Source organism: Perca fluviatilis, chromosome 24 (assembly GCF_010015445.1).
Source record: "Perca fluviatilis chromosome 24, GENO_Pfluv_1.0, whole genome shotgun sequence".
Lineage (NCBI taxonomy): Eukaryota > Metazoa > Chordata > Actinopteri > Perciformes > Percidae > Perca > Perca fluviatilis.
In genome coordinates this window covers 12,505,257-12,530,609 of record NC_053135.1, presented here as the reverse complement: position 1 = coordinate 12,530,609, position 25,353 = coordinate 12,505,257, and the positions used below count along the sequence as shown (strand labels likewise).

At 41.1% G+C, this 25,353-nt stretch overlaps 1 protein-coding gene and 1 long non-coding RNA gene across 2 annotated transcripts in view; both read right to left on the bottom strand.

Moving 5' to 3' along the window:
- Window positions 1-4,707, bottom strand: part of LOC120554062 — a 132,575-nt gene extending 127,868 nt beyond the window's left edge. Inside the window, exons 1-3 of the long non-coding RNA XR_005638301.1 lie at window positions 4,612-4,707; window positions 3,693-3,767; window positions 3,523-3,588 (exon numbers count right to left, since the gene is read on the bottom strand). This is a non-coding gene — a long non-coding RNA (uncharacterized LOC120554062). The remainder of the gene's footprint in view (window positions 1-3,522; window positions 3,589-3,692; window positions 3,768-4,611) is intronic.
- A 3,669-nt stretch (window positions 4,708-8,376) lies between these two features.
- Window positions 8,377-25,353, bottom strand: part of LOC120554054 (sodium/potassium-transporting ATPase subunit alpha-1) — a 27,472-nt gene continuing 10,495 nt past the window's right edge. The window contains exons 2-23 of the mRNA XM_039792651.1: window positions 23,709-23,822; window positions 23,026-23,085; window positions 21,402-21,503; window positions 21,070-21,171; window positions 20,116-20,229; window positions 19,612-19,746; window positions 18,342-18,459; window positions 17,949-18,217; window positions 17,544-17,852; window positions 16,183-16,317; window positions 15,585-15,777; window positions 15,270-15,445; window positions 15,019-15,155; window positions 14,745-14,895; window positions 12,956-13,124; window positions 12,632-12,786; window positions 12,348-12,471; window positions 10,154-10,299; window positions 9,911-10,041; window positions 9,357-9,458; window positions 9,096-9,187; window positions 8,377-8,741 (exon numbers count right to left, since the gene is read on the bottom strand). Of these exons, the coding sequence (XP_039648585.1) occupies window positions 8,713-8,741; window positions 9,096-9,187; window positions 9,357-9,458; window positions 9,911-10,041; window positions 10,154-10,299; window positions 12,348-12,471; window positions 12,632-12,786; window positions 12,956-13,124; window positions 14,745-14,895; window positions 15,019-15,155; window positions 15,270-15,445; window positions 15,585-15,777; window positions 16,183-16,317; window positions 17,544-17,852; window positions 17,949-18,217; window positions 18,342-18,459; window positions 19,612-19,746; window positions 20,116-20,229; window positions 21,070-21,171; window positions 21,402-21,503; window positions 23,026-23,085; window positions 23,709-23,822 (3,063 nt within the window). The 3' untranslated portion in view covers window positions 8,377-8,712. The remainder of the gene's footprint in view (window positions 8,742-9,095; window positions 9,188-9,356; window positions 9,459-9,910; window positions 10,042-10,153; window positions 10,300-12,347; window positions 12,472-12,631; window positions 12,787-12,955; window positions 13,125-14,744; window positions 14,896-15,018; window positions 15,156-15,269; window positions 15,446-15,584; window positions 15,778-16,182; window positions 16,318-17,543; window positions 17,853-17,948; window positions 18,218-18,341; window positions 18,460-19,611; window positions 19,747-20,115; window positions 20,230-21,069; window positions 21,172-21,401; window positions 21,504-23,025; window positions 23,086-23,708; window positions 23,823-25,353) is intronic.

Here is a 25,353-nt window from a genome sequence, read left to right as displayed (position 1 = left end):
TGCTATTGTTTTTATATTGTTTTCATGATTGATATTGTTTTTAATCACTGAAACTTTGGGGAACAACATTTCGGTTTTTTTATGTATGGAAATACATGAAAGAGGGACAATAAAGGAAAATCTCTTTTTATTTATTTTGGATTTTTCCAGAATTCACTATCATTTAATGAGTACTGCGACACAGTTAGGGCTCTTTAGACATACAAATTTACATATTTCGTGCATAATATCAGTCGGATTATGCATTCAATTAACCTAGGTTTAATCAATTACATATCAGGTAACTCACAACCTGTGTTAGCAAATGATATGTTAAAAACTTAAGTTTCTGCTCTCCATTTGAAATAGCAAACATGCTTCTCTGGATTTTACATTAAATTGGAAGCAATATTCAGCATCAACTACAAGGGAAAGCATATTCAATAGTTTATTTAATCGGAGATAATTATCCACTTTATGATGTGAAAAGTTCTTGCATTCAAAGGGTGGTCATGGGTCTGTAGGCAAGGACGTTTTGTGCCGCTTTCTTTAGCTGTACTTCTAATCAGTTACTTTGCGATTAAAATAAAAAGTAAAACCCAAATACGGTTTAAAAAAAGAGGCAGTGTAGCCAGCATATGTGTGCTCTGGTACATACTGTACAGGGATATACTGAAAGCGTCACATCTACATTTGTAAGACATCAAACACAACCAAAGATTTCCGCTTGATGAGCTCCCAGGACACACAGCCTCATGCTAAATGAGGATGTTTCACTAGGATGAACAGATTTTTTTTATTTTTTTTTTTTTATTGAATGACGCTGTGTAGAGGCGAAAATGTCCACAAAGTTGTAAAGAAACATGCCCTGCTTTATCCTCATTTCCTATAATTAACATTTTTTAAATTGCATTTCAGTGATTTGTGCTGGTTTTTATTTAATTGCTTATGCATTGTGTAAAGCACTTTAAATTGCCTCGGTGTAGGAAATGCTCTGCAAATAAACTTCCCTTGCCTATCCTGTCCTACCCACTGTCACTATATAAATGGTGATTAAGCCAATCAATTGTATCAATCAATTTTATCAATCAATCAATTGTGTTTCTCATATGAGATCGTACAAAGTACAATTGCAATGAAATGTTATCCCATCAACTTGTGGATGATTCATGAAGCAAAATGTGGCCGTCAGATCGACACGCAGAAAAAGAGTCACCCGGTTGAACGGCACAGGCACTCCAGGATCCAGCCGAGTCTCGGGCAAAAGGACATCCCAGCTCCCGACATTCCGCTGGAAATCTTTAGCAGCCATGGACTGGAGGCCAGCTCACTGTCCGACGCCTGTTCACTGGCCAGCAGGATGCCCAGCAGAAAAGTCACAGTCGGTGTTCAATTCCCGCAGAGATGGTCTTGCTTGTCCACGTAGTCGGGACCGTAGCCGTTGGTCAAAGCTGATCGCCGTCTTCACCTTTTCCTCTGTGTTTACTCAGATGTTTACATTTCAAAACCTGGACCAACCAGGCTAGCAGAGTCAGCAGGAGACTGGTGAGTTGATTTCCCAATCCTGGGGAGCGACTTGTAGTCATGACATGGCCGCAGAGATCTCGCTAGCTTGAGCTCATCTTGTCCACGGTGTTTACTCAGATGTTAACATTTGAAAACTTAACCGGCCAGCTGGCTAACTAGCCTAGGCTAGCAGAGTCGGCAGGAAGTCAGCAGAGTCGGCAAGAGACAAGAGGCAATTGTGACTTTGGAAGCATTTTGATGATGCTCATTACACCTTTTTAACACGGTTACTCACCTGTGCTTGTCCTGCAATGGCAAGTCAAAATTCAGACGGAAGATAAGCCAAATAGAATAATAAAAGCTAAAGAGTAGTGGTGTTCAGGACTGAACCGAGTCACAATTTGACATTGTGTGAACTTCTTTACCTTAATCTTTAGAAAAACTACTCTTCTATATTCACAGGCATCAACAACAATATGATAAAACAATATGGTCTCATTGCATGAACATAATACTTTCACAGCCGTGACATCATTTAATTAAGACTATGCTACTGATACAGGTCTTCAGACTGCGACCAAATGCTCGCATTGTGGGGAAAAATGTTGAGACAGTGCCAACTGCAAATTTGACAACTATTTTTAAATTTCATGTTAAAAAACGAGGCGGAAGCGAGTCTGCAAGAGTTGGTCATTGTGTGTGAGAGGGGGAGGGTTCGTAAGTGATGAGTCAACTGCGTGGGTAACATCATCTACACTCGTGCGTCTCGCTTTCGTGGCGTCACACTCATCGTCCGTAAAAGTTTATCATGGCGATACATGCACATACTGTTGCACGCCGCTGTTGCACCATGTTTCCGTCAAAATCATGATGTTGCAGTCCATAATCCAGTTACGAGTGGTGATCCGCAGCAGAAGTTTATCCATTTTGTTTGCTAAAGACCGTACACTGGCGAGGAAAATGCTGCGCTGTGACAGCCGAGGAGGAGTTAGCCTTAGCCTAACGTTAGCCCTCCTCTCTTCCCCCCACTTTGTTTACCGTCTCAACCCCGTCTGCGAGCAATTCCAGTCGGCGGGGCCAGATTGGTAGCCCCCTAGTCTCGCTTTGCCAGACCCTGCTCCAAAGAGTGCTGAGGTAGGGTCTGGCTACTCCACATAGCATTCGGGATGGGAGGAAAATGTGCTCTGGTTTAAATGGCATTTCTTTAAACCAATCAGAATCGTCATGGGCGGCGCTAAACTCAAACAAAATAGTCGTGCGAGAGAAAACTCAGATTGGACAGATAGTCTAGCTAGTTGGCTGGATTTACCCTGCAGAGATCTGAGGAGTAGTCAACAATAGTCCTCATAAATCCACAAAATTTAAAATTCCAGCACAAAGAAAGCAGAAGTATGGAAAATACACAAATCCAGCGGAATTTCCTGCAGCACCGGAGCAATCCCGGAAGTGGAACGTCAAGGATATAGACTATTAGCCCCCCCTGTACTATTCGTCACAAAATCAAACGCATTTTCGTAACAGACAGACTGGTGTAGGAGACTTTGAGAGAGTATTTATATATGTTAACAAAGAAGTTTTCAATTTGAATAAATAATATATATTTTCGTTCTGTTAATAAGGTTACCTGTTCTGATGCTGTAATGACAGTCAAGTGACCACTGACCACTTACCTCATGTTTACATTTAATGTATTTGTTTTGGTTTGGTTTTTGCACTGTAATGACAGTAATAATACTTTGTTTACATTTATGGAAGTCCACTTGTTAAGCACCATTCAATTAAAACGTGACTGTGAACTAAAATAAAACAGCACATTGTAGTTTCTGTATTTATCACCAAAGCATTTATCAGTAATGGGGAAAAAAAATTGGAAGCACTGCGTTGCAGGTCAATTTAAGATGTGCGCCCCTAAATTTTCTGCCTGTGTCTTTACAATTTTTCAGTTAAGGGCTACAGCGCTCCTAGTAAAAGAAGTTAGTCTGGAGCCCTGTGATAGCCTATTTGCAGCCACAGTCACCTGTGTGTATATGAGCTCACCTTGTGTCATGTCTTCAGGAACATCACCAGGTGATGGGAAATGGCTGCTTCACTCTGGAGCGGTTTCTGTAAAATGAAGATGATTGTACATAACAGTTTCAAAGTAATACCAAAAAAACTCATATTACTTGGTGCAAAGTTGAATATTAATACAGATACATTGTATTCACCTCTCCCCCTCTCCACTTCAACTGCTTGGACAGTAGTTGAAATTGAGTATTCGGGATTTTACTTCACAGGCCTCTCTGAAGGTGGACATCAAACACAGGCGTTACCAATGAAATGAATTCAACATACTGGTATAGACCATTGACATATATATAAGGTAAAGACCTTTTTCACGGCAGACATGTTGACACGTCATAGTAGGAAAAGCACAGGTGTATTCAAAACCATTAAAGATGGCTGCATTCCACTTAGGAGAGGCCCTGGTATTGTGATTCCTGACTCACTGAAATAGCTTACTGGGACACTTGATGGAATTGAGCCATCGTTAAGGTTATCAATTTCAACTGTGCTTTTCCTACTATAAGTCAAAATGTCTGCTGTGAAAAAGGTCCATTGCACCTACAATGAACACAGCTTATTAGTTACACCTTGCTAATAAGTTACATCTTGCTAATACCAGTTGTGGAATGCGACTAGCTTTAGGTACAAGAACTACAAGTAAAAGGTACCTACTTTACTTGAGAATTCTCATTTCCTGCTATTTAATACTTCCAGTACACTACATATAACATACTATGTACATTTTAAGACTACCCACCAATACATTAGCTAACAGTTCAAATTAGCTCTAACGTTACTTTGACTGGCTACAACATTGAATTTCTTACACCTGCTTGCATCAGCAATATTAATCAAATAATAAAAAAAAAATTTCTTAAAGTATTAATACTTAATACTAGGGGAATACCTCCATCCCTGTCAAAATATATATATAAAAATATCCGCCATTAGAAAGGGTTCTTCAAAATAGGCTAACGTTACTGTAACGTTAACGTTACGCCTATTTTACTTGTCATTTATACAGTCAACAGCTTCCATATAGTTTAGCTTACAGGACTTTTAAAACATTGACAAACTCACATTTTCTTCTGATAAAACTTAGTTGCGAGTTGTTTTCTCTTTCCTTTCTTTTCTTTTCATTTTGGTACCACTTTTTTACCGAAGTTTTGGGCTAAACTACAGCATCTCCTAGCATTACAGTAAACCTGCTGCTGCAGTTACCCAAACCTGTGCAGGTGCGGACTGAACCATTTGATCCTTATTGAGAGGGGTGCGTCAATACATTTTTTTAAATAAATTGTATCAACTTTTTTAATTTGCTGATATTGCCAATATATAACTGTAGCCTACGTTTGTTGTCTTAATAAGAATAATTTCTGAACAGTAGTAGAAAGCATGAAGTATTTTATTTTTTTATTTTTTTTTATTGAAAAGGAATTTATTTACAATATCAAGGCATAGAAAACATGACAAAAACACCTCTCATACATATAGGGCACACTGGATAAAAGGATAACTTAAAAAGTATAAAAATAAAATATGTAACATTTTATATCAAATAGAAAAAATAGAGAAAATAAATTTAAAAATAATAATAGTAATAAAGCACTTATAATATAGAATCTTCATAATGCTAGGGGTCCTTTTCAAGTGCAGTCATTTTGCATTCAGTGCCTTCATGGCATGGGGAACAAAAGACCTCTTATTAATATTCCGGCCTGCACTCGGGACCCTGAATCGACGGCCAGACCGGAGCAACTTGAACTCAGAGTTTAGTGGGTGTCCTGAGTACCACACTGTCAAATAGATCATTGAGCTGCTTGTGTGGCCTGCCCAATCACCTTCCCTGCTATTTTCAATACTGACCAGATATTTGTATCCATCCAATGCTGTAAAAAGAGAGACCTTTGATCACATAACACATAACTATTGTTCCAGATGGGAGTTTGATGTGGGGTAGAATTGTGCATGTACATGAGTTTCCAGCATAATAGTAATTGTTTGTGAAATGAGGACAGTTTGATTGGCAGTTTTTCAACCTGAAAATCACATTGAAGGACATATACTCTACACCACCCATTTTCTTTGAACAACCCTCTGGGGAGATAAAACCATATACATTTTTTGTTAAGCAGGAAAGATATAAACCAATTGAATGTTAACATAGCATTTAAGCATTCAAAGTCTATGGCTTTTAAACCACCATCTCCGTAAAATTAAAAAATACCCGTAAAATTAAAGTTCAATTGATTCATAGTTTTAATAAATTCATCAGGTATGGCCATTGAATATGCAGTGCATCTGGCTAGGGATTCCATCTTATTGTTCTCCCATAGACTGTCAGGTCCCTTTGTAACCACATATCCAACTTAGATTTGCGTTCATGAATTTTGTTTTGTATATTTAAAGATTCGCTGGATTTTGCATCCTTGGTTATTTGAATTCCGAGATACTTCACCGAGGTTTTGATCGAAATATCGTAAACACTTATGAGTTTGCATTCGTGAATGGCCAGTAATTCACATTTATTTCGATGAAGTGTAATGGATTGAAGTAGTAGCAAGCACTGATAATACATCCATGGCAGTTCTATGCATATGGAAGAAGAAGAAGAAGAAGAAGAAGAAGAAGAAGAAGAAAAAGAAGGTGTTAGATCTCTCTTATAATACTGCATTTTAAAAGTAGGAGGATGCTGAGCTGCTGAGTTATTGCTCTCCTCTTCTTAAAGTCTTTAAAGTCTCTTCTTCTGTGTGTGTGTGTGTGTGTGTGTATCTTTTCATTTCTCAGCAAGCAGTGCGTGGGCGGACAGAGACCGCATACAGTAGCTGCTTGAAACTCCCAGCTTTAACCATGATGGATATTGGATTAGACATCATCACAGTGCCTTTTGGTAAACTAAATTTCCCTACCATGTCCTTAACAACTCCGGGACACTGCTGTTTTTTGCAAAGATCACATGAGGCTAGAATCTATATCATCAATCTAAAGTTGCAGGATTGATTACGACTTAACTTTATAATGTCTAACTTAACTTTATAACGTCTAACTTAACTTTATAATGTCTAACTTAACTTTATGATGTCTAACTTAACTTTATAACGTCTAACTTGGCAGCATGACTTCATACTCAAGCTGCATGAGTCTGTTTTTTTTTTTCTTGGCCAGAAATAGTTAAACAAAATATATAAATGCCATCAAACCAATATAAAATGAACACTATAGTGGTGCACTGTGCACACACTGTACACTGTACTCCCCTGCAGGAATCATATCAACTGGCTGATAAGACTTTCCCTTGTTCTGCTGATAAAAAAGTGTGCTCACAATTTGTCCCGTGGGTCGACCTTGCCAAAATAGGCAGAATGATTTTTACGTGGGCGGTGACATGTTAGAGGTAGGTAAAGGCTAAAAATGTATGAGTACGAATCTGATTGTCCCTCTCGCTTTAATAAATTGTTACTTCTAAACAGATGCATACAGTATGTTGACATATTTTGAAAAAATTAGTTATGAAGTAGTCTCGCATTGCCAGACCTTCCTCCACGGCGCTGCGGAGGAGGGTCTGGCTAGTCCACACAGCAAATTCCGGGATGGGAGAGAAACGCGTTCTGGTTTATTGGCATTTCTTTAAACCAATCACAATCGTAATTGAGCGGCCAGACGCCGGACCTGGCCTTGACCAACTGCCACTTTTCTCATTTGAAAGCCATGATGTCTCTCTCTCATGGGTGGGCCAAATTCTCTGGGCGGGCAAAGCAGAGAAAGGGGAGGTAACCTTGCTCCTTATGGCCTCATAAGGAGAAGATTCCAGATCGGCCCATCTGAGCTTTCATTTTCTCAAAGGCAGAGCAGGATACCCAGGGCTCGGTTTACACCTATCACCATTTCTAGCCACTGGGGGACCATAGGCAGGCTGGGGGAACTCATATTAATGTTAAAAAACTCAAAGTGAAATTTTCATGCCATGGGACCTTTTAAGTATTTTATAAGTTTGTATTCCTAGAGAAAACATCAAATGAAAATGAGGGTGTGGCTCCATAATCCTCTAGCCTAGAAATCTCGATGCAGCCTAGCGGCAGCAAATGTAATTTGCAGCCAGGGTCAGTCTAGCAACTCTCCGTTGGCTTGCGAACTGGAAAAACCAAGTTCTGGTCAGGCCAATCACATCGTGTATAGAGTCTGTGGGCGGGCTTAACATAAGGACGGCAGAGTTGCGACGGTTCCGCGTGAATTCCCTGCTACTTGAAAACAAAGAATATGGCTGCTGCTGGATGAACAGCGGTCTTTAAAATCGGCTTGGGCCGCGACTCTGGAAGACTTGGGAGTTAAGCACTAAAGTCATTCTTAAAAAAGGAACATGTGTTCGGAGTTTTTCCCGACTGGATATGGCAAAAGTTTAAATCTATCAACTAGCGTTGCTCTGGTTGGCTATGAGTGCAGAGGGAAAGACAACAGTTTATCCCGCCCCTCAGATTGAGGCCTGCCAATGGTGAGTTCCCAGACCCAACATCTTGATGTGGGTCTGGCTTGTCAGGCTAATAATCCTCTGCACTTGTGTAATGTTGTGTGTATGTATGTATATATATATATATATATATATATATATATATATATATATATATATATATATATATATATATATATATATATATATATATATCTATATCTATATCTATATCTATATATATATATATATATATATATATAAGATATCTATCTATCTATCTATCTATCTATCTATCTATCTATATATATATATATATAAATAAAACCAGAGATTTTGTATACAAATAAATCTTCACTTACAGGACACAAACACACACAATAAATGAGCACAGGAAACACTTGTGGGACCTGACTCGAGCACATTTTTATTGAACGTTTATAACTGTTAAAAACATGTATAAAATTGGTCCTGTTTCAGAAACAAGGCACGCATAGTCATGTCAATGTTCAGTGTTCATGTCATTATTAGCATTATCATTTTGTCAACATCATCATCATCGGCACGTTCCATCTCAGTATTTGTCTAATAGTAGTATCAAGCATTCCCTAATATAAAAACACTTTCCAATTTTTGTTCACGGAGGTTACATTTTTTTTTATTCCGAGCAGCAAGACAATATTCATGCAAAGACGGTGGTGGAGGAGAAGATGCGAGCTGACCGGACTGACGGGTCTTTAATAGTAGGTCTCCCGTTCCACCCAACCTGGACACACAGGGAGTGACAAAAAAACAAACAAATACAGAGATTTTAGAGGCAACTTCTTGGGTAAAACGGATATATTTGATCTTTATACTTTATTTAAAAGCATGCAAAGAGACTGGATGATGACAAAAGATTTAAAAATGATAGAGGAATAAAGACTTAAGCGTCTCCACCCTCACTGAGCAATAAGAATTATCCACAAGGCAGAGGGAAGTGGAGAGGAAAACAAACAAAATGTGCAGGAAAAACAACAGCAGAGGGGGGAGAGAGAGAGAGAGAGAGAGAGAGAGAGAGAGAGAGAAGAAGAAGGATAATACAAGAGAAGACAATAAAAAGCATGGATTCTGGACTCACCGCCTGGGCTGCGTCTGAGGATCAGCTTACGGATTTCATCATAGATAAAGATGAGCAGGGAGTAGGGGAAGGCGCAGAACCACCAGTTGGGCCTGGAAAAACACACACACACACACACAAAAAAAAAAAAAGATGAGAAACTGATCCAGTGCCCTGAGCCTGGATGAGCAACATGTGGTAGGTGGAGTGAGCACAGAGTCAACTAGATTTGTGCACGGGCTTACTGGTGAATCGTGAGGTAAGTTTTTGTGCTTTACTCACTTGAGAGGGTACATCCTGAGGGCGACGCCCATGCCCGGGCAGTAAGAGAGGAAGGCGGCCAGGGCGGTCTCCTCAAACAGCCCAAAGATCAGGATCTTGTTCCTGAAAGCACACAGGGGAACCATTAAGACCGACCAGGAAAATGAAGACTTAAAAGCAATTTGAGTGACTGAAAATAGCTAGGATTGTAAAAAAAAAAAAAAAAAAAAAACACACAACATCATCATCCTGGTACCAGGATTTTTAACTATTGACACTGAGCCAAAGGCCCTGACGCAAACCACAGTCTGACATGCCTTTTAAAATACACTTCATATGGTTTAGAGCCCAAAATAAACACAGAAGTTATGTAGAGGTCTTCCTAGAAAAGCACAACCGCTAGTGCAATATGGAAAAAAGGAGGCATGACATTGAAGATGGCCGCTGTTTCAGTAGCAGAGGAGAGACTCGGGTGTGTTTTCTGATGAAACCAACAACTCAAAATGTAAACAGTTCCGAGTTGGAAGAGGATAGTGGGGTGCTTTAAATATAGACTGGTTGTTTGTTGTACTCACTTCATGCCCTGTTGGAAGACCGAGTTCCTCCTGGTCTTGCAGATGATCAGATCGGCCCACTGGACGACAACAATACTGGCGAAGAAAGCTGTGTGACACGTGAACTCCACGATCTTCCTCTGCTCGTAAGTCTGACAGGGAACACACACACACACACACACACATCAGGAAACAGGTCTAACAGGTGGTGAGGACCAAATTATAACCTTCTACAATGTGGTCTGCGCAATACATGTTACTGACCCACTGCTGTCCATAGCTGTCCTCCAGATCATTAATGTATTTGTTATCCCAGTTCACTCGGATGCCCAGCAGGGTGGAGGGCAGGAAGCCGTTTTCAGCCAAGATCACAAAGTAGGTGAAGAAACCTGCCAGTGCCTGGATCATACCTGCAGGGCAAAGATGTGATTGGATGAAGGCATTGAGTTAAGAAGTCAAAAATACGTTTGAGCGAGTCACCGAATCAATCTGATATTGTGTAATCTTTTGATTAATGGCTGAAAATTGTTGTGTCTTTTGAGCAGTTTTTAAACCATGAATTAATGCAGTTAATTAGTCCATTTAGAATTAGAAACTAAGCCAGGAATCAAATGATTAGGCAAAACAAACTGGCCTTTGTGGCACTTTGGGAGAAATAAGAGGAATGACTGAGTCAGTAAATTTGATTAGTCTTTTGGGGGGGGATTTTAAGGACTAAACCATTTGATGAATGACTGAGTAAATAAATAAAATGAGATTAGGTTGTCTTCTGTGAAATTAGAGGCTTAAAGGGAACCTAATATTTTCATTTTTAAAAAAAGGTTCATACTTTTATTTTGGGGGTTCTACTAGAACATGTTTACTAGGATTGGGCATCGAGAACAAATTCCTACTCGGAATCGTTTCAAAAATTATGATTCCATCGGGATCGTTTCTTTATTGGAATCGTTTGGAGGATTTGGTTTCAAATCTGATCATGGGTTCCAAATTTAACATGCGCAAGTTTTGGTTTCCGTAGCGACCAGGCGCTTGTTGTGTAGCAGCCGTGGAGCACAGTAAGCGGTGCTCTAGTGTGGCTTTATTTTACGTTGAAAAAGCCCCGTCAAACTGCAACCCACCTTTGAATCAAAATAAAACTTTCCTCTTATTTGTGAAATAAGCATGTGACACGTTTCAACTCCACCCCTCAAAGAATCGGAATCGAGAATCGATACGAACCGGAATCGAAAGGAAGAATCGGAATTGGAATCGTTAATATCCAAACGATGCCCAACCCTAATGTTTAAATGCCTTATTGTTCAAAAAACACATTATTTATCTCATACTGTCTGTCTGAACATACCATACATTTAGCACCTGTCTCCTAAAGCGAAAAAAGCTCAGTCTGCTCTGATTGGTCAGTGTTTCTGGGCCTTATATATCTGCACTCTCGGAGACACTGCACCGTCACAGACGGGGAATGACTGTAACGGCACTTTAGCGGCACTTTCTAGCTATATGCTGTAGCATAGTTAATATATGCGTCCAAACGGATCCATTTGTAAATGACTCAACACGCTACTTCATATTCCAGGTCTATAGGTGGCGCTGTTTCTGCTACAGAAATTCACCAAAAACGGAGTAGAAGAGGCGGAGCATGTGCATAAAGCTTGCGCGCTGTATACATCCTGTGGCAAACAAACTCATCTTGTGATAGCACGTTGTTCAATTTGACTAATTTATCCAATCTTGTCTCGTAACATTACTACCCCACTTGTTTGTCCGTTACTGGAATTACTGGAATTGTTGGGTGTCTAGAGTGTGGTCTAGACCTACTCTATCTGTAAAGCGTCTTGAGATAACTCTGGTTATGAATTGATACTATAACTATAAATAAAATTGAATTGAACCTCACTTGCCCAAAGTCGATTTACACGGAAGTTTACACAGAAGTCTGTCCGTTAAAAATGGCTGCTGCTCTGACCAGTCTGCTACGTTGATGGGAATGGCCTTTATATTCCATTTTATTTCTCTGGACATGACCCGATTAAGGAAATGAATAGGTGGTCTGCTCCTTTGTGCAATAATGTTTTAAAAAAGGGCAACAGCATGTCTCAACAAAAATATAAATAAAGTAATTACCGGAAACAAACCGATTGGTCTTACAGTATAAAGGTAGCACAGGTTCAGGAGGGTCAAACCTATTCTTGGCTTCCTAACTGAAGAGGGGGAAATCAAAAGCCAGAGGGCACTGCTCTGTCATCGCTCTCTCGCACAAGTTCTCTATCAGTATGAGCCTATTTCTGGTACATGCCACAGTTGTAGTTATCTTGGACAACCCAGATAGTGAGAGGACTTTCCAGAAAAAAATAAAAATAAATCTAACAAGGAGCCATGGACTGGTTGTGGTTTGATTTTTAGCAGTGTTACTTGGTACATTTGGACTTCTAATCACAAGTAACACAAAGTGTCTGTTTACCGATCTGTCCGTAGGCTATGCTGATGAGCCTCTCGTTCACCAGTTTGTCGGTTTTGGGGTTTCTGGGCTGTCTCTTCATGATGTCGCTCTCAGCTGCTTCATAAGCCAGGGAGATGGCAGGGACCTGGGAGACAGGACACAATCAACGAGCACACTGACTTAGAGAACCCGTTTTTTTCCCTAGCTTAGTTTTCACTAATCGCAGAGCAAAGAATACATGTCATGGATATCGCTACCTGGCACCACATTTTAGAAATCTTAACAGCACATTTGTCCATCTTTACCATGTCAGTTCCCAGGTCAATACAGAGGATGGTGACGGTTCCCAGGGGCAGAGGGATGTTGGCGATGATGAAGAGGAGGAAGGGTGTGATTTCAGGGATGTTACTGGTCAGAGTGTAGGCAATGGACTTCTTCAAGTTGTCAAAGATCAGACGGCCTGACAAGTACATGAGACAAGGGCATACAGTCATTATTTTAATAATTTTAACCCTTCAGCTAAATACGAACATTAAAAATCCAGTGAAATTATTGTCATTTCTTTGCTAAATTTAAAGTCATTCAGCTCAAAAAGCTTTAAAAGTATTCTGTTAAGTACAATCCGTTACCTTCTTCCACTCCGGTAACGATGGAGGCAAAGTTGTCGTCGAGCAGGATCATGTCAGCGGCCTGCTTGGAGACGTCAGATCCAGAGATCCCCATGGCGACACCAATGTCGGCCTTCTTCAGAGCTGGAGAGTCGTTCACACCATCACCTGTCACAGCCACAATGGCTCCCTGCAGAGAGAGGGACGAGAGAAGCGTTGAGGGAAATATTAATGGCTGTGTGTGGAAATTACAGTCACAAAAGAGAAGGAAAAGTTAAGTAAAAATTAAGAAAGAAATATAAAAAAGGAGCAAAAAATAAACAAAATGTTTGACTTAAGCTGAGAGAAGTCAACGGATTTGTGTGTGTATAAAAAAAAAAAAATATGCCAAGCGGACCAATCAGTTGTTGTGTTCTGTGTAGTTACACAGGGTTTCTGCAGATTTCAACAAGTCAAATTTCAGACTTTTTAAGACCATTTTAAAACCTTTATGAATGAAATTTAAGACCCATATCACAACATTAAAGTACAACAAAATGCAGAGTCACAAATGTACTTGCAAAGTGAATAAATGTATTCAAATTGAATAAAAGCTAATAATAATCCAAACTGCGAATTATATTTGGACTATCGAAGAACTACGACGAAAAAAAAAAAGTATTTCAATGAGCATTAGAGGTAGCTTTACATGGACGCAGAAAAATTAAGACCTGTTTAAAATGATTTAAGACCTACAATACTTCAGCGAATTAAAGACCTACCATTTTGATTTTGAAATTCTAGACTTTTTTAGACTTCTTAAGACCCGGTAAAAGATTTTTGAGAAGAGCACGTCAGGCTACGGCGTAGGGTCCGTAACTCCACGTACCTTACGTACGTACCCACGGCGTCGATTTACCGCAGAAGCATAAACTGAGCTTAACACTGAATGATTTCCTGTTGTCAAAAGGTTTCGGGGCAATTCCGCTTTATCTGACAGTGCAGAAACATTTTTATAAAAGTGAGTAAGAGAGAAGACAGGTGGAATCAGTCGAGAAACCGAGCTTGTATTCGTCACGGCCATTTGCGTCCTTCTACTGCATAGACAGCCCAGTTTCATGAGAAGGCCATCCTTCCCGGCAGTCAAATGCTCCTTTAAGCACGGTGAACGCTGCACTGCAAATAGCTCGGAGAATTTAATTAAAGTTATTGGGCTCATAATATGAAACGTCAATAACAAGTCGTCACTGATCCCCCCCATCCTCCTCCTCCTCCTCCTCCGGGAATCATGTGGGATGCACTGCAATACATTATGGTAATATGTTGTGGGAAGACTACCACACGGAATGCAACGCAATAGTATTACATTTTGGTTATTTTCAACTATTTTGGCAGAAATACATTATGTAGTCAGGGTTATCTTAATTACAAAAAGAAGGCCAATAGTAATGTTTGCGCTTGCCCTTGATCAGGTGATCAGCATTTTTATAAATAATAAATAAAATATAAATAAATAAAACCATAGTCCAAGTCTCTTAACAGCGTTCGCTCGGTCTACTGCTGCAGTCGTGAATATTTATGTGAGGACACAGCTCGAAAAAAACTTTATGCTTGATTATCCTGCCAACTTAGTCATCACACCAAAGCAATAATCAGAAATAAGCGTTGGGGGGGGATAGGGTTATTAAATATTCACTCGTGAATTTACATAATAAGTCACATGCCCATTCTGTGTTACTCCTGTTTTACAGTTTGGCAAACACTGCAGAGAAAAAATAAATAAACCTTCTCCCTGACACACTAAACACCTGCTCATGTGTTGAGTCCCCACCTGTCTCTGGCAGCCCTCCACAATGATCAGTTTCTGCTGCGGGGAGGTTCTGGCGAAAACTATCTCGGTGTGGTACTTCAGGATGTCGTCAAGCTGCTCCGGGGCCAGATCTTTTAGGTCTCCACCGTGGATGACACAGGCCTTGGCATCTCTGGAAGGAATACAAAGCCATTAGGTTTAACTGGTAGCTGCACAATACCAGAATAATCATGATCATAATCCATGACAACTGGAGCAAAAGTACTTGGGGGGGTTCCCTCTGTATAGTCAGTACCTTGGGTTGACTTCGTTGACTGGGATGTTAAGACGCGCGGCAATGTCCTCGACGGTCTCGTTGCCTTCGGAGATGATGCCCACCCCCTTAGCGATGGCTTTAGCTGTGATTGGGTGATCACCTGTTACCATGATGACCTAGGACAAGGGGAACATTTTATCAAGCCTGGGGATTTCAGTCAAATTCTTCCATTGTATTGTAATTTACACAACCACTAAGAAGTAAAAGTTTTATTATTATTATTAACATACCTTGATTCCAGCGCTCCTGCATTTGCCCACAGCGTCGGGCACAGCGGCACGAGGAGGGTCGATCATGGACATGAGGCCGATGAAGCACAGGTTTTCAGTGGGGAAGTTCACCTCCTCAGTGTCAAAAGCAAAGCCCTCTGGGAACTGGTCGTCGGGCAGGACGAAATGGCAGAAACCTGGCGGGGAGACCGAGCCGAAAAAGCAGTTTAGGATGGGAAATATCGCCCAGTGAAGTGTATTTCAGAGGGGGTCATTTGAGTTTCTGCTCCCTTAGTCAATTCACTCATCTCAATCCCAGCAGCCGTCCATCCTTACCCAGAACTCTCTCTCCCAGACCTCCCAGTTCCAGGTAGGCGTTCTGGAAAGCGTCTTTCAGCTCTTCGTCCAGAGGCTGCTCTTTGCCCTGAATCATGATGGTGGAGCAGCGGTCCAAAATCCTCTCTGGGGCACCCTTCATCACCAGCAGGTGCTTGGACTCCTCAGGTGTTGCATTTTTGTGAATGGAAAGCTAGGAGCACATGAGGAATAATACAAATGTTCAATCTGAAACGCTTGGTTTGAGCTACGCTCTTTGTAAAGCGTGATAAACGAGAAAGGAGATGAACAAAAAAAAAACGCAAGCAAGCAACAAACTATGTTTTGGGCTTTCTTGACCTTTAACATTAAGCTAAATCAGAGAATCCAATCCATGAATACATTTTTAACAATTAGCAAAAAAAAAATCATAATGGTTAGCACAAAGACATTAAATATTTCAAAGCACATGACATTTCTGAACAATAAAAAAAAAATAATAATAATAAATGTAGTGGAAATTAATATTCCTGTAACAGCACCTGAAAACAACTGGTCTCCACATACTTAGGATTTCAAAGAATGACATGAAGCTGCGAGCCAGCTCCTCGTCCCATACCTGGTACTTGTTAGTAGAGTTGAACGGGATCTCAGAAATTTTGGGGGTTTTATTTCTCATTTCCTGGACTGATCCGCAGCACAGCTCGATACATTTCAGCAGAGCCGACTCCGAGGCGTCGCCAGCCACGTCTCTCTGGTGGAGGAAGATAGAGAGGAGAGGGAAGAACATTAATCACAGGCACAAAGCTAACCAGGCGCAAGTCACAGAATAACAAACATCCTGTTGGTCAATGCCTCGCTGTAAAAGCCTCCTGAGGATGTAATTGAGGACTGTTTGCGGCAGTGTTGTGGGGGCAATGTTATGGTGGGGGGACTTTCACGTTTTATAGGGCTGCGTGGTCCAGCCAAAAATAATGAGCAGTGAGAGAGAATGACTGGTAATTAGAGCGCCATGATGCCAGCTAGATATTTACAGGTGACACACACACACACACACACACACACACACACACACACACACACACACACACACACACACACACACACACACACACACACACACACACACACACACCTGAGGCTGGGCTCCCATGAAAATCTTGGAGCCAAGAGATGTACGCACATCTTGGTGTGTGTGTGTGTGTGTGTGTGTGTGTGTGTGTGTGTGTGTGTGTGTGTGTGTGTGTGTGTGTGTGTGGGGTGGGGTTAGGAATAATTATGTGGTTACGAAATGTGTTCACTCCAGGGAGAGAGAAAACAAGCCTGCCGATAGTAGCCTGTAGTGAAAAACATCTCTATGAAGTGTATGATATTAAGATCCAAATATGTGTATATGATTAAGGGGAAAGGAACTTTTAAGGCCATATCGACATCAAAAGAGGAAAAAAGATCAGGTCTAAAAAATTTAAAAAAAATTTAAAAAAAATGCAACTACAATTCTCTTTTAAAATAGGTTTAAGTCTCCCTCTTCATATTCAGACACAAACTCATCTTTCATTTAGTACACTTGAACATGTGTTGGCATTACTACAAATAACGTGAAGCTAATATTGGGAAAAAAACAACACTAGGGAAGAGAAACGCTTGTTTGCTTTAACAGTCATTTTTGAACTCTTTAAAAAGGGGCACATTCAAATTAGAAAATGAGTCAGCAGTACAGGACTTAATGAGCACACAAACTCAAGACCTTGAAAAACAAACCGATTTCTTGTTGTAGGAGGGATGAGGAAAGAAAACAACGAGTTCTGTTTTTAGTCCAAAGAGCTAATTATTTCCTTAATAATGTTAAACATTTCATGTAATAAAAAAATAGGGTTGTTGTCTCAGAGAAGCCTTAATTTTTTGGGAATTATTTATTGAAATATACAGAGAAAGAGAAATAAAATTGCAGGGTAAAAAAATAAAAAATAAAATAATTACCTTCAGAATGGGAAGGTTGGACTGCTCTGCCAGGAAGACGGCACGGTTGCAGAGTCCGGCGATTCTGGCCAGGGCAGCCCAGGTCGCAGAGCTCCTGTCAAAGGAAGTCCCGCTCTGGTTCTCGGTGGTGTCGGCCTCGTGGATCTGGTTGTCGAACCACATGTGGGCCACGGTCATCCTGTTCTGGGTCAGGGTGCCGGTCTTGTCGGAGCAGATGGTGGAGGTGGAGCCCAGGGTCTCGACAGCTTCCAAGTTCTTCACCAGGCAGTTCTTCTTCGCCATACGCTTAGCGGTCAGGGTCAGACACACCTAGAGATGGGATTGCTTGGGTCAGTTAATGGCCAAGTTTTTTTTTTTTTTTAATCCATAGTTAGACCTTTAATAAACAGAAACACCAGGACTCACGGTGACCGTAGCCAGGAGACCTTCTGGCACGTTGGCGACAATGATACCGATGAGGAAGATGACGGCCTCCAGCCAGCTGTACCCGAGGATGAGGGAGAGGACGAAGAAGGACACGCCGAGGAAGACGGCCACGCCGGTGATGATGTGGATGAAGTGCTCGATCTCGATTGAGATGGGGGTACGTCCAACTTCGAGTCCAGAGGCTAGGGTGGCGATTCGACCCATGACGGTACGGTCTCCGGTGCTGATCACGATACCACGGGCGGTTCCTGTCGAAAGGACGATCGCGCATACATTATTTTTATTATTATTTTACTACAGAGCCTCTCAACTGCCGATAAAATGTAGCACGGTCTCGGAACGGCTTTGAATTGATGTATCCTGTCGTCGCACCTTCAACACAGTTGGTGGAGAAGAAAGCAATGTTCCTGGTCTCCAGCGGGTTCTCGTTGGAGAAGTCGGGAGTACGAGTCTGGGGCTCGGACTCGCCGGTCAGAGAGGAGTTGTCCACCTGAGCAACGAAACATAGACTGTGATTGACAGAAGAAAGAAACACAATGTAGCTACATCCGCCTTAGGAAAGAAAATATATTTTTTTTAAAACAAAGAAGATGGCTGCCACAACGTTTCTTTCTCAGGAAGGAAGACAAACTCTCTTCTCCAAATATTAACCTCTTTTTTCCCCTCTGTGGCTACAACAGCTACTGAGGGGGCATGTGGCAGATTCAGGATTGCAGCAAGAGCTAGATGATGCAGAGGCAAGTGACAAGATGTAACAATGAATGACGCAGAGGCTAATGGAAAAGCAAGGGGAACATTTGGGTACGTTTTTGCTCTCGGGTGTTTTTGGTTAAGGGCCCAAAATGGGTCACGTACTTGGTTTTTTTTGTCCCCATAATAAAACTACCACTAGTCACACGAAAGGCATGAGTTAGAGCTGGGCTATATGGGAAAAAAAATCTAATATCACGATATTGTTGATGACCAAATACCTCGATATCGATATTGCGGCGATATTGTAGGGTTGACAATTGGTGCTTCCAAAAAAATATTTACACAATGAGATTTTTGATAAATAATCATCATTAATTTGTATATAATAATTAAGTGGATAAAGGCAAATAATAGAAAAGCTAGAACATGTAAAAAATGACACCCCCCTTACCTTTTTTTTTCATTTACTTAATGCAACTAAAAACAGAAGACGAACATTCCAGTCTTATATCAATCACGATATCAATTTAATATCCATATATTGCCCAGCCCTGGCATGAGTCCATTTATTAAAATAGTGACCAGAAAGGAGAAGTCTTAAGACGGCAGTTTGGTGCCTCAAGCTCTACTTTACATTCTGATGACAATGAAATGTCAGCAATATGAACAAGGTGCTTGACATTGTTTGGAATTCATAATTAAAAAAAAAACAGAGGGTAAATTATTGCTCACATCTAGCAGTATGCTGAGGTTTTATGAGGGGGGAGTACATGGCACAAAGTTCTAGAGGTTCAAGGCACTAACACATAGACATGTTTTTCAAGTGCAAACTAAAGCCCAGCAGCAGACTGAAACTGAAAAGGTCTAGGTACCCCCTTTAATGAGGATTAATTCCTTAGAATATGGCTCCTGGACCGTAGAAAATAACTTGTGTCAACAGGTCCCCCACCTTGCAGCCGTGGGCCGAGATGATTCGCAGATCAGCGGGGATCCTGTCACCGCCTTTCACCTCCACCAAATCCCCGACCACCACCTCCTCAGCGTTGATGTTCTTCTTCTCGCCGTCACGGACAACCAGGGCTTGCTACGAGACGAGACAACGGCGGAGACAGATGCTTGTGTAAGACAAAGGAGAAAGCGAGACTTGCCCGTTTTATTTGCTGTCTGCCTCTTTGTTTTTAATAAATGATGAAAATGATTTTTTATAATTAACCTCCAAATTATTTAACAGGGCTAATGAGATGCAGATGTCAAGAGGACTCTATTGTTTTTGTACCGCTAAGTGGAAAAGACCTTGAATTAACATACTAAATTAAGAGTTGACAATACCACAGGGTTGTTAGGAAGAGGTTTCAGTATAGTGTTACACACTGTTCATTTGTTGTAAGCTTAGTACATTGTTAGTTAGTTCATGATTATGTACAAAAAAAATGTCTCAAAATGTAAGGGGCACCTGTGGGACCAGGTTCTTGAAGGAGTCCATGATCTTGGAGCTCTTGGCCTCTTGGTAGTAGGAGAAGCAACCAGTGATGATGACGACAGCGGAAAGCACCACACCCAGGTACAACTGTGAACGTCAAAAATAGTCGCAGGGCATTAGGGGGTTACGTCTAATTTATGGGAACAATACAGACCATTAGTAGATCAAGACCACTACCTTACTTAGTGTATTGCGACATTTTTCAACTGGGGGCCAGCTACTAGGGATGGACCGATTATTGGCCCTGGCCTTTTTTTGGCAGTTTGCAGATTATCTGTTAAATTGTAAGCTGTTAAGTTAATTAATTTAAAAAAAAAAGGCGCTACTTTGGCTCCGCTACAGCTCTGTGTCTGTCCCTCTGCATCGGTTTCACTCACCACTGAGTCTGACTTAATGTCCCGCTTTAATTGCTTAAAGCTATAGCGCGTAGTTTCTGTCTCCCCCATGAGGAATCCTCAGTAATGACAACAAAACTGTTGGCGCATCCAGATGATACAAGCCTTTCGCGCATTCCAAAATCTTAAATTTTATTTATCGGTTTCATTAATTACTAATAATCGGTCGATCCCTACCAGCTTCTAACATTATCTACTATTTCGTGCTGTAAAACTGGCTAATCCTGAACCCTAATCACCACACAATGAAGAAATAATAGTTTGTATTACATTGGCGCTGGAAAACTATAAAGTTATTTCCCTATAATACCTACATATTGATACATTAATCACCATATTGCCAATGTCATAGCAGCAACAGACTCCATAACAAAAAAAACATCACGAAACATACCCTCATAAAAATCACAACATTGTATGAAATTGACCTCGGATGGCTCGTTTTTCTTGGGCTTTACATCAAGCTACGATTAAAGCATGCACTATACGGACACATCAAGACGCTACATGGACTACAAGGACATTTTCTTACATTATCATTAGCAGGCTCATCCTCCATTGCAGCCTGGATACCATAAGCCAGGAAACAGAGGAGGGCACCAGTCCACAGAAGCATCGAGAAACCGCCAAACATCTGAAGGAAAACAGAACAGGAGTGACCTTTTAAGCCTGACATTTGAGTAAGACGCTCCATTTGTGAAACTTGGAAATCAGGAGATTGAGGCTACATTTAAACGGTCATAGTCATAGTCATTTTTTAAATGGGAGAACGAGAAAGAGAGAACGTGCTCTCAGTCATGACAGTGACCGTCCTCTACCACCAAGACAGATGGTGTACAGTTTACAACAGAGCTGATGTAATACCTGTTTGCAGAATTTGACCCACTCTGGGGTGGTGGGGGGAGGAGTGAGGGCATTGGGCCCATCACGAGCCAGAATCTCAGCAGCCTTGGCACTAGTCAAACCCTGATGCGAGAAGAAGATACAGATTCAGTTACAACAGTTGATAAAAGTTACAATTCTCGGCCAGTGTTAAAACAACAATGTATTTTAATAGGCACAACACACAAACTCACTGACACATATCTAAGTCAAGGGGTGGGGGTGGGGGGGTCTGTATGTGCTACTAGTCGCCTAGCAACACAGCATCAACAGAATAAACAAGGCCGTGTCATTCAGCAGGTAGGAGGAAGAAAACGGAAGAAGAAGAGGACAATATGGGAGAGGAGTAATGTGAGGCAAATAGGATCACATGAAATCAGGGCACAGGGACTTCTGCAGCTAATAAATTATTCACACTTGACACACACACACACACACACACACACACACACACAAAAACACACACACACACACACACACACACACACACACACACACACACACACACACACACACACACACACACACACACACACACACACACACACACTATTCTCCTTGATCTTTTCCTGAGTGATCAGGAGCACATTTGCATGAGGAGAGAGGGCCAGCTGGAGTGTGTGATTGAATGTGGTGGGGGGTTGACGGCATGTCTTAAAGACCGTCATGGATCCTGCATGCTTTAAAACACACTCCAAGAACACACTGGACAGGAAAATCATTCATACCGTTTTCTGATATGGTTTTTGAAACTTGCTGTCAATATTTTATGTCTCTCTCTCTCTCTCTCTCTCTCTCTCTCTCTCTCTCTCTCTCTCTCTCTCTCTCTCTCTCTCTCTCTCTCTCTCTCTCTCTCTCAAAATATATACATGGTCATTGTTCACTGTGAACAATTAAAGGTATACTATGACATTTTAGAAAATATCTTTTGCTGTCTTGCTGAGATTTAGATGAGAAGCTCGATACCGCTTTCATGTTTTTTTAACGGTAAATCTGAAGCTACGGCCAGCTTCAAGCCTGTAAGCCTGTTAGCTTAGCGCAAAGACTGAAAGCAGGGGGAAACAGCTAGCCTGGCTCCGTCCAAAGATACGAAAATCCACCTACCACCACCATAAAGCTAAATATTAAGATCAGAAAACAAATCAACCACCTCCCCCCCCCCCGCTTTTTCTCCCACTTTCTCTCGATCGACGTTCTTTGTTTAATAAACGCTGGGAGAGCTGAGCCTGTAGTTGCTGATCACATCCTTTATTCTGTGAGAGGAGATCTCGGCCCTCTGTAAACAGAGTCCTCGGTTTAATTCATCTAAGCCGCATTAATCATTCAGTCGCTGACAATCAACTGACAGACTGAAGAGAAAAATGAAAGTTAATGGTAGCCGGTATGCTGCCGATGTTTTGAAATATTTACATGATCTCCAATGATTAATGTGGACACTTTTGATGGAAATACTCTTTTCAAAATGACATTACGATGCCAGACTTTGGAGTAAAGAATGCTGGCTGTCAAAATGACATCTCAGTGGGACTTTTGAAGCGATACACCTTTCAGGTACAACACATTCAAAAAACAGACACACAGACATTTCCCTAGTTAGCTCACTCACATTGTTGAGGTCGGTTCCATATTTGCGATTAAGTTCATCGAGGGTCAGCTTGTGATCATCCTGCAAGGACACACGGGGAGAAAAGAAGGTGGCGTCAGTCCAGTGTTTAGGTCTGTGTGCATGCGTGTATCGATTATATGTATGTGTGTGTTCAACATGCCCAGACCCAGTGACATTTGCAGCTCAGTGTGTGCTGACCTTTCACTTTAAAATAACTACCTCCCACAAGGTAGAGCTATGACAATGACAGATAAACATTCCCAGTTAAGGGAAAAGAATGAATGGAGGGATGAAGAGCCAACAAAAGACACAGGGGAGGATGCAAGAAAGCAAGAAGGAGGAGGAGAGGAAGAAAAGGAAGGGAAAGATAAAAGGGAAATAAGTAGGAGGAAGAGCAGAAGGAAGATGGTAGGTGAGCAACAAATGAGAGAAAAGAGAAGCATGAAATGAAGTGAGGAGGGAAGGAGAAAGTGAAGGGAGTATATTTTCAATGATATGTGATTTTACATGAGAGAGAGAGATAACACGAAGAGGTATGTGAAGGGAGGAGAGGTAGGAGAAATAAAACCGAGAGAATCGGATGTGGTCATGTTGGAAGCAGAAGACGGCGGACAATGAGGAGGAAGAGCTCCTGAGGCCAATGAGAAGAGTGAACAACAAAAAAGTGAAGCTGAGACACTCACCATGTCCACTTCCTTCTTCAGTTCGTCCATATCTTTCTCTTTCTTCTTCCCCTTCGCCTTCTTCTTGCTGCCCTGCTCCGAGGTCGCAGCGAGCTCATACTGCTCGCGTCCTTCCTGGAAACACAACAAAGGGGAAAGAAGAAGGGGGAAAAAAATGAGAAACATTGTTTAGTAACATATAATATTAAGTGATGATGAGCAATAATGCCCTCGGCACAGATGTAGACTGGGAACACAACAGGTCCGGGGTCAGAAATGTATTTGTTCTTGAGCTGGTTAGCATCGTTTCTCATTTTCTCTTATTTCCGCCTCCGATGGTGCTTAGTAGAGCCCTTTTAAGGCAACGCACAAGCTTCGGTAAATGTTTTATACCAGCTATAATACACACTGGATATTCTACAGTATGATTATAGATACTTTGGTGCGTGCTGCCCTTTCAAAAATACTGCACTGTCACTATAATGATAAAATAACTTTGATATAATCTCTTGTAAAATTACAGTTTTCTGTCGTCTCCAAACGTTGCATATGTTGGAGCTGAATTTGTCAGATGTGGCAGCAGTTTGAATGACTAATATTCTCAGAAAGTGAGCCTCAGTTAACACATACATATGTGTGATTAAAGCCACAATGTACCCACAAGTCTTGATATCGAGCATGGCTGTATTACAGCCTTCAACTGAGTAGTTTCAGGAGCCTGAAGATGTAAAATTACCTAGTTATTCGAAAGTGAACATTACAAAAATAGTAAGACACGCTAACTTAATTTTGTGTAGCAGGAATGGTTTTTTTTTCCTCTGCTTTCCTATCCTGTTCAGCATGTCCCGACCCCTCACATTTATCCCACGAGTCACGACCCTTTGGGCGGGGGTCACCATTGATTTAGATCAGCTGATAGCACATGACCAACTACAGCTAGTCTGATGTCCTATCATTTGCACTGCAAAAGTTTACAACTTCACTGTGTGGCAACAAAAGTGACCGTGCATTAAGGGAGATACCGACTCCTGCTGATGTTTGATGACTCAAAACGCCAGAAGACAGTTTGTCATAGTGCATCTGTTTAAGACAGGGGTCTATGCACACACAGAACCAGATATAAAAAAAATAAAAAGTACACACAGCCAAGTCGAAAACTGAAGAAAAAAAAAAACATGGCTTACATTGGGACACAAACTGCCACAAACTTTAACAAACAGTCCAACAGTCTTCTTTATCACATGCAGTTATGTTGTGAGATGAAGAGCCCTGTTGGAGGAGCAGAAAGTCAAAACAAAGTCTTGGATAATGGCTTTATGTACACCAGTGCCATCTGTCACTGAAAAAAAAAAAAAATACTCTATGGGGATCCACTTTTTCAGGATTTGCAAACTTTTGAAAGACTTTTTTTTATTTTTTTATTGTGAGAGCAGCTTTTAACAAACTACTTCCTTTTCTTTTAGTCCAACTTCATCAGCTGATTATTAATTAGCCTCAAAGCTCAGCTTGGTATGTCTTCAACATGTGTGTATATTGATTTAATCCTGAGTAATCCATGTATCTTCCAAACCCGTGACGATCACTTACTGCAGCTTAAAGGATCAGTCAAGCTCAAGAGTGACACTTGTCATGTGTGTACATCAACAATGTAACCAAAGGGAGGAGC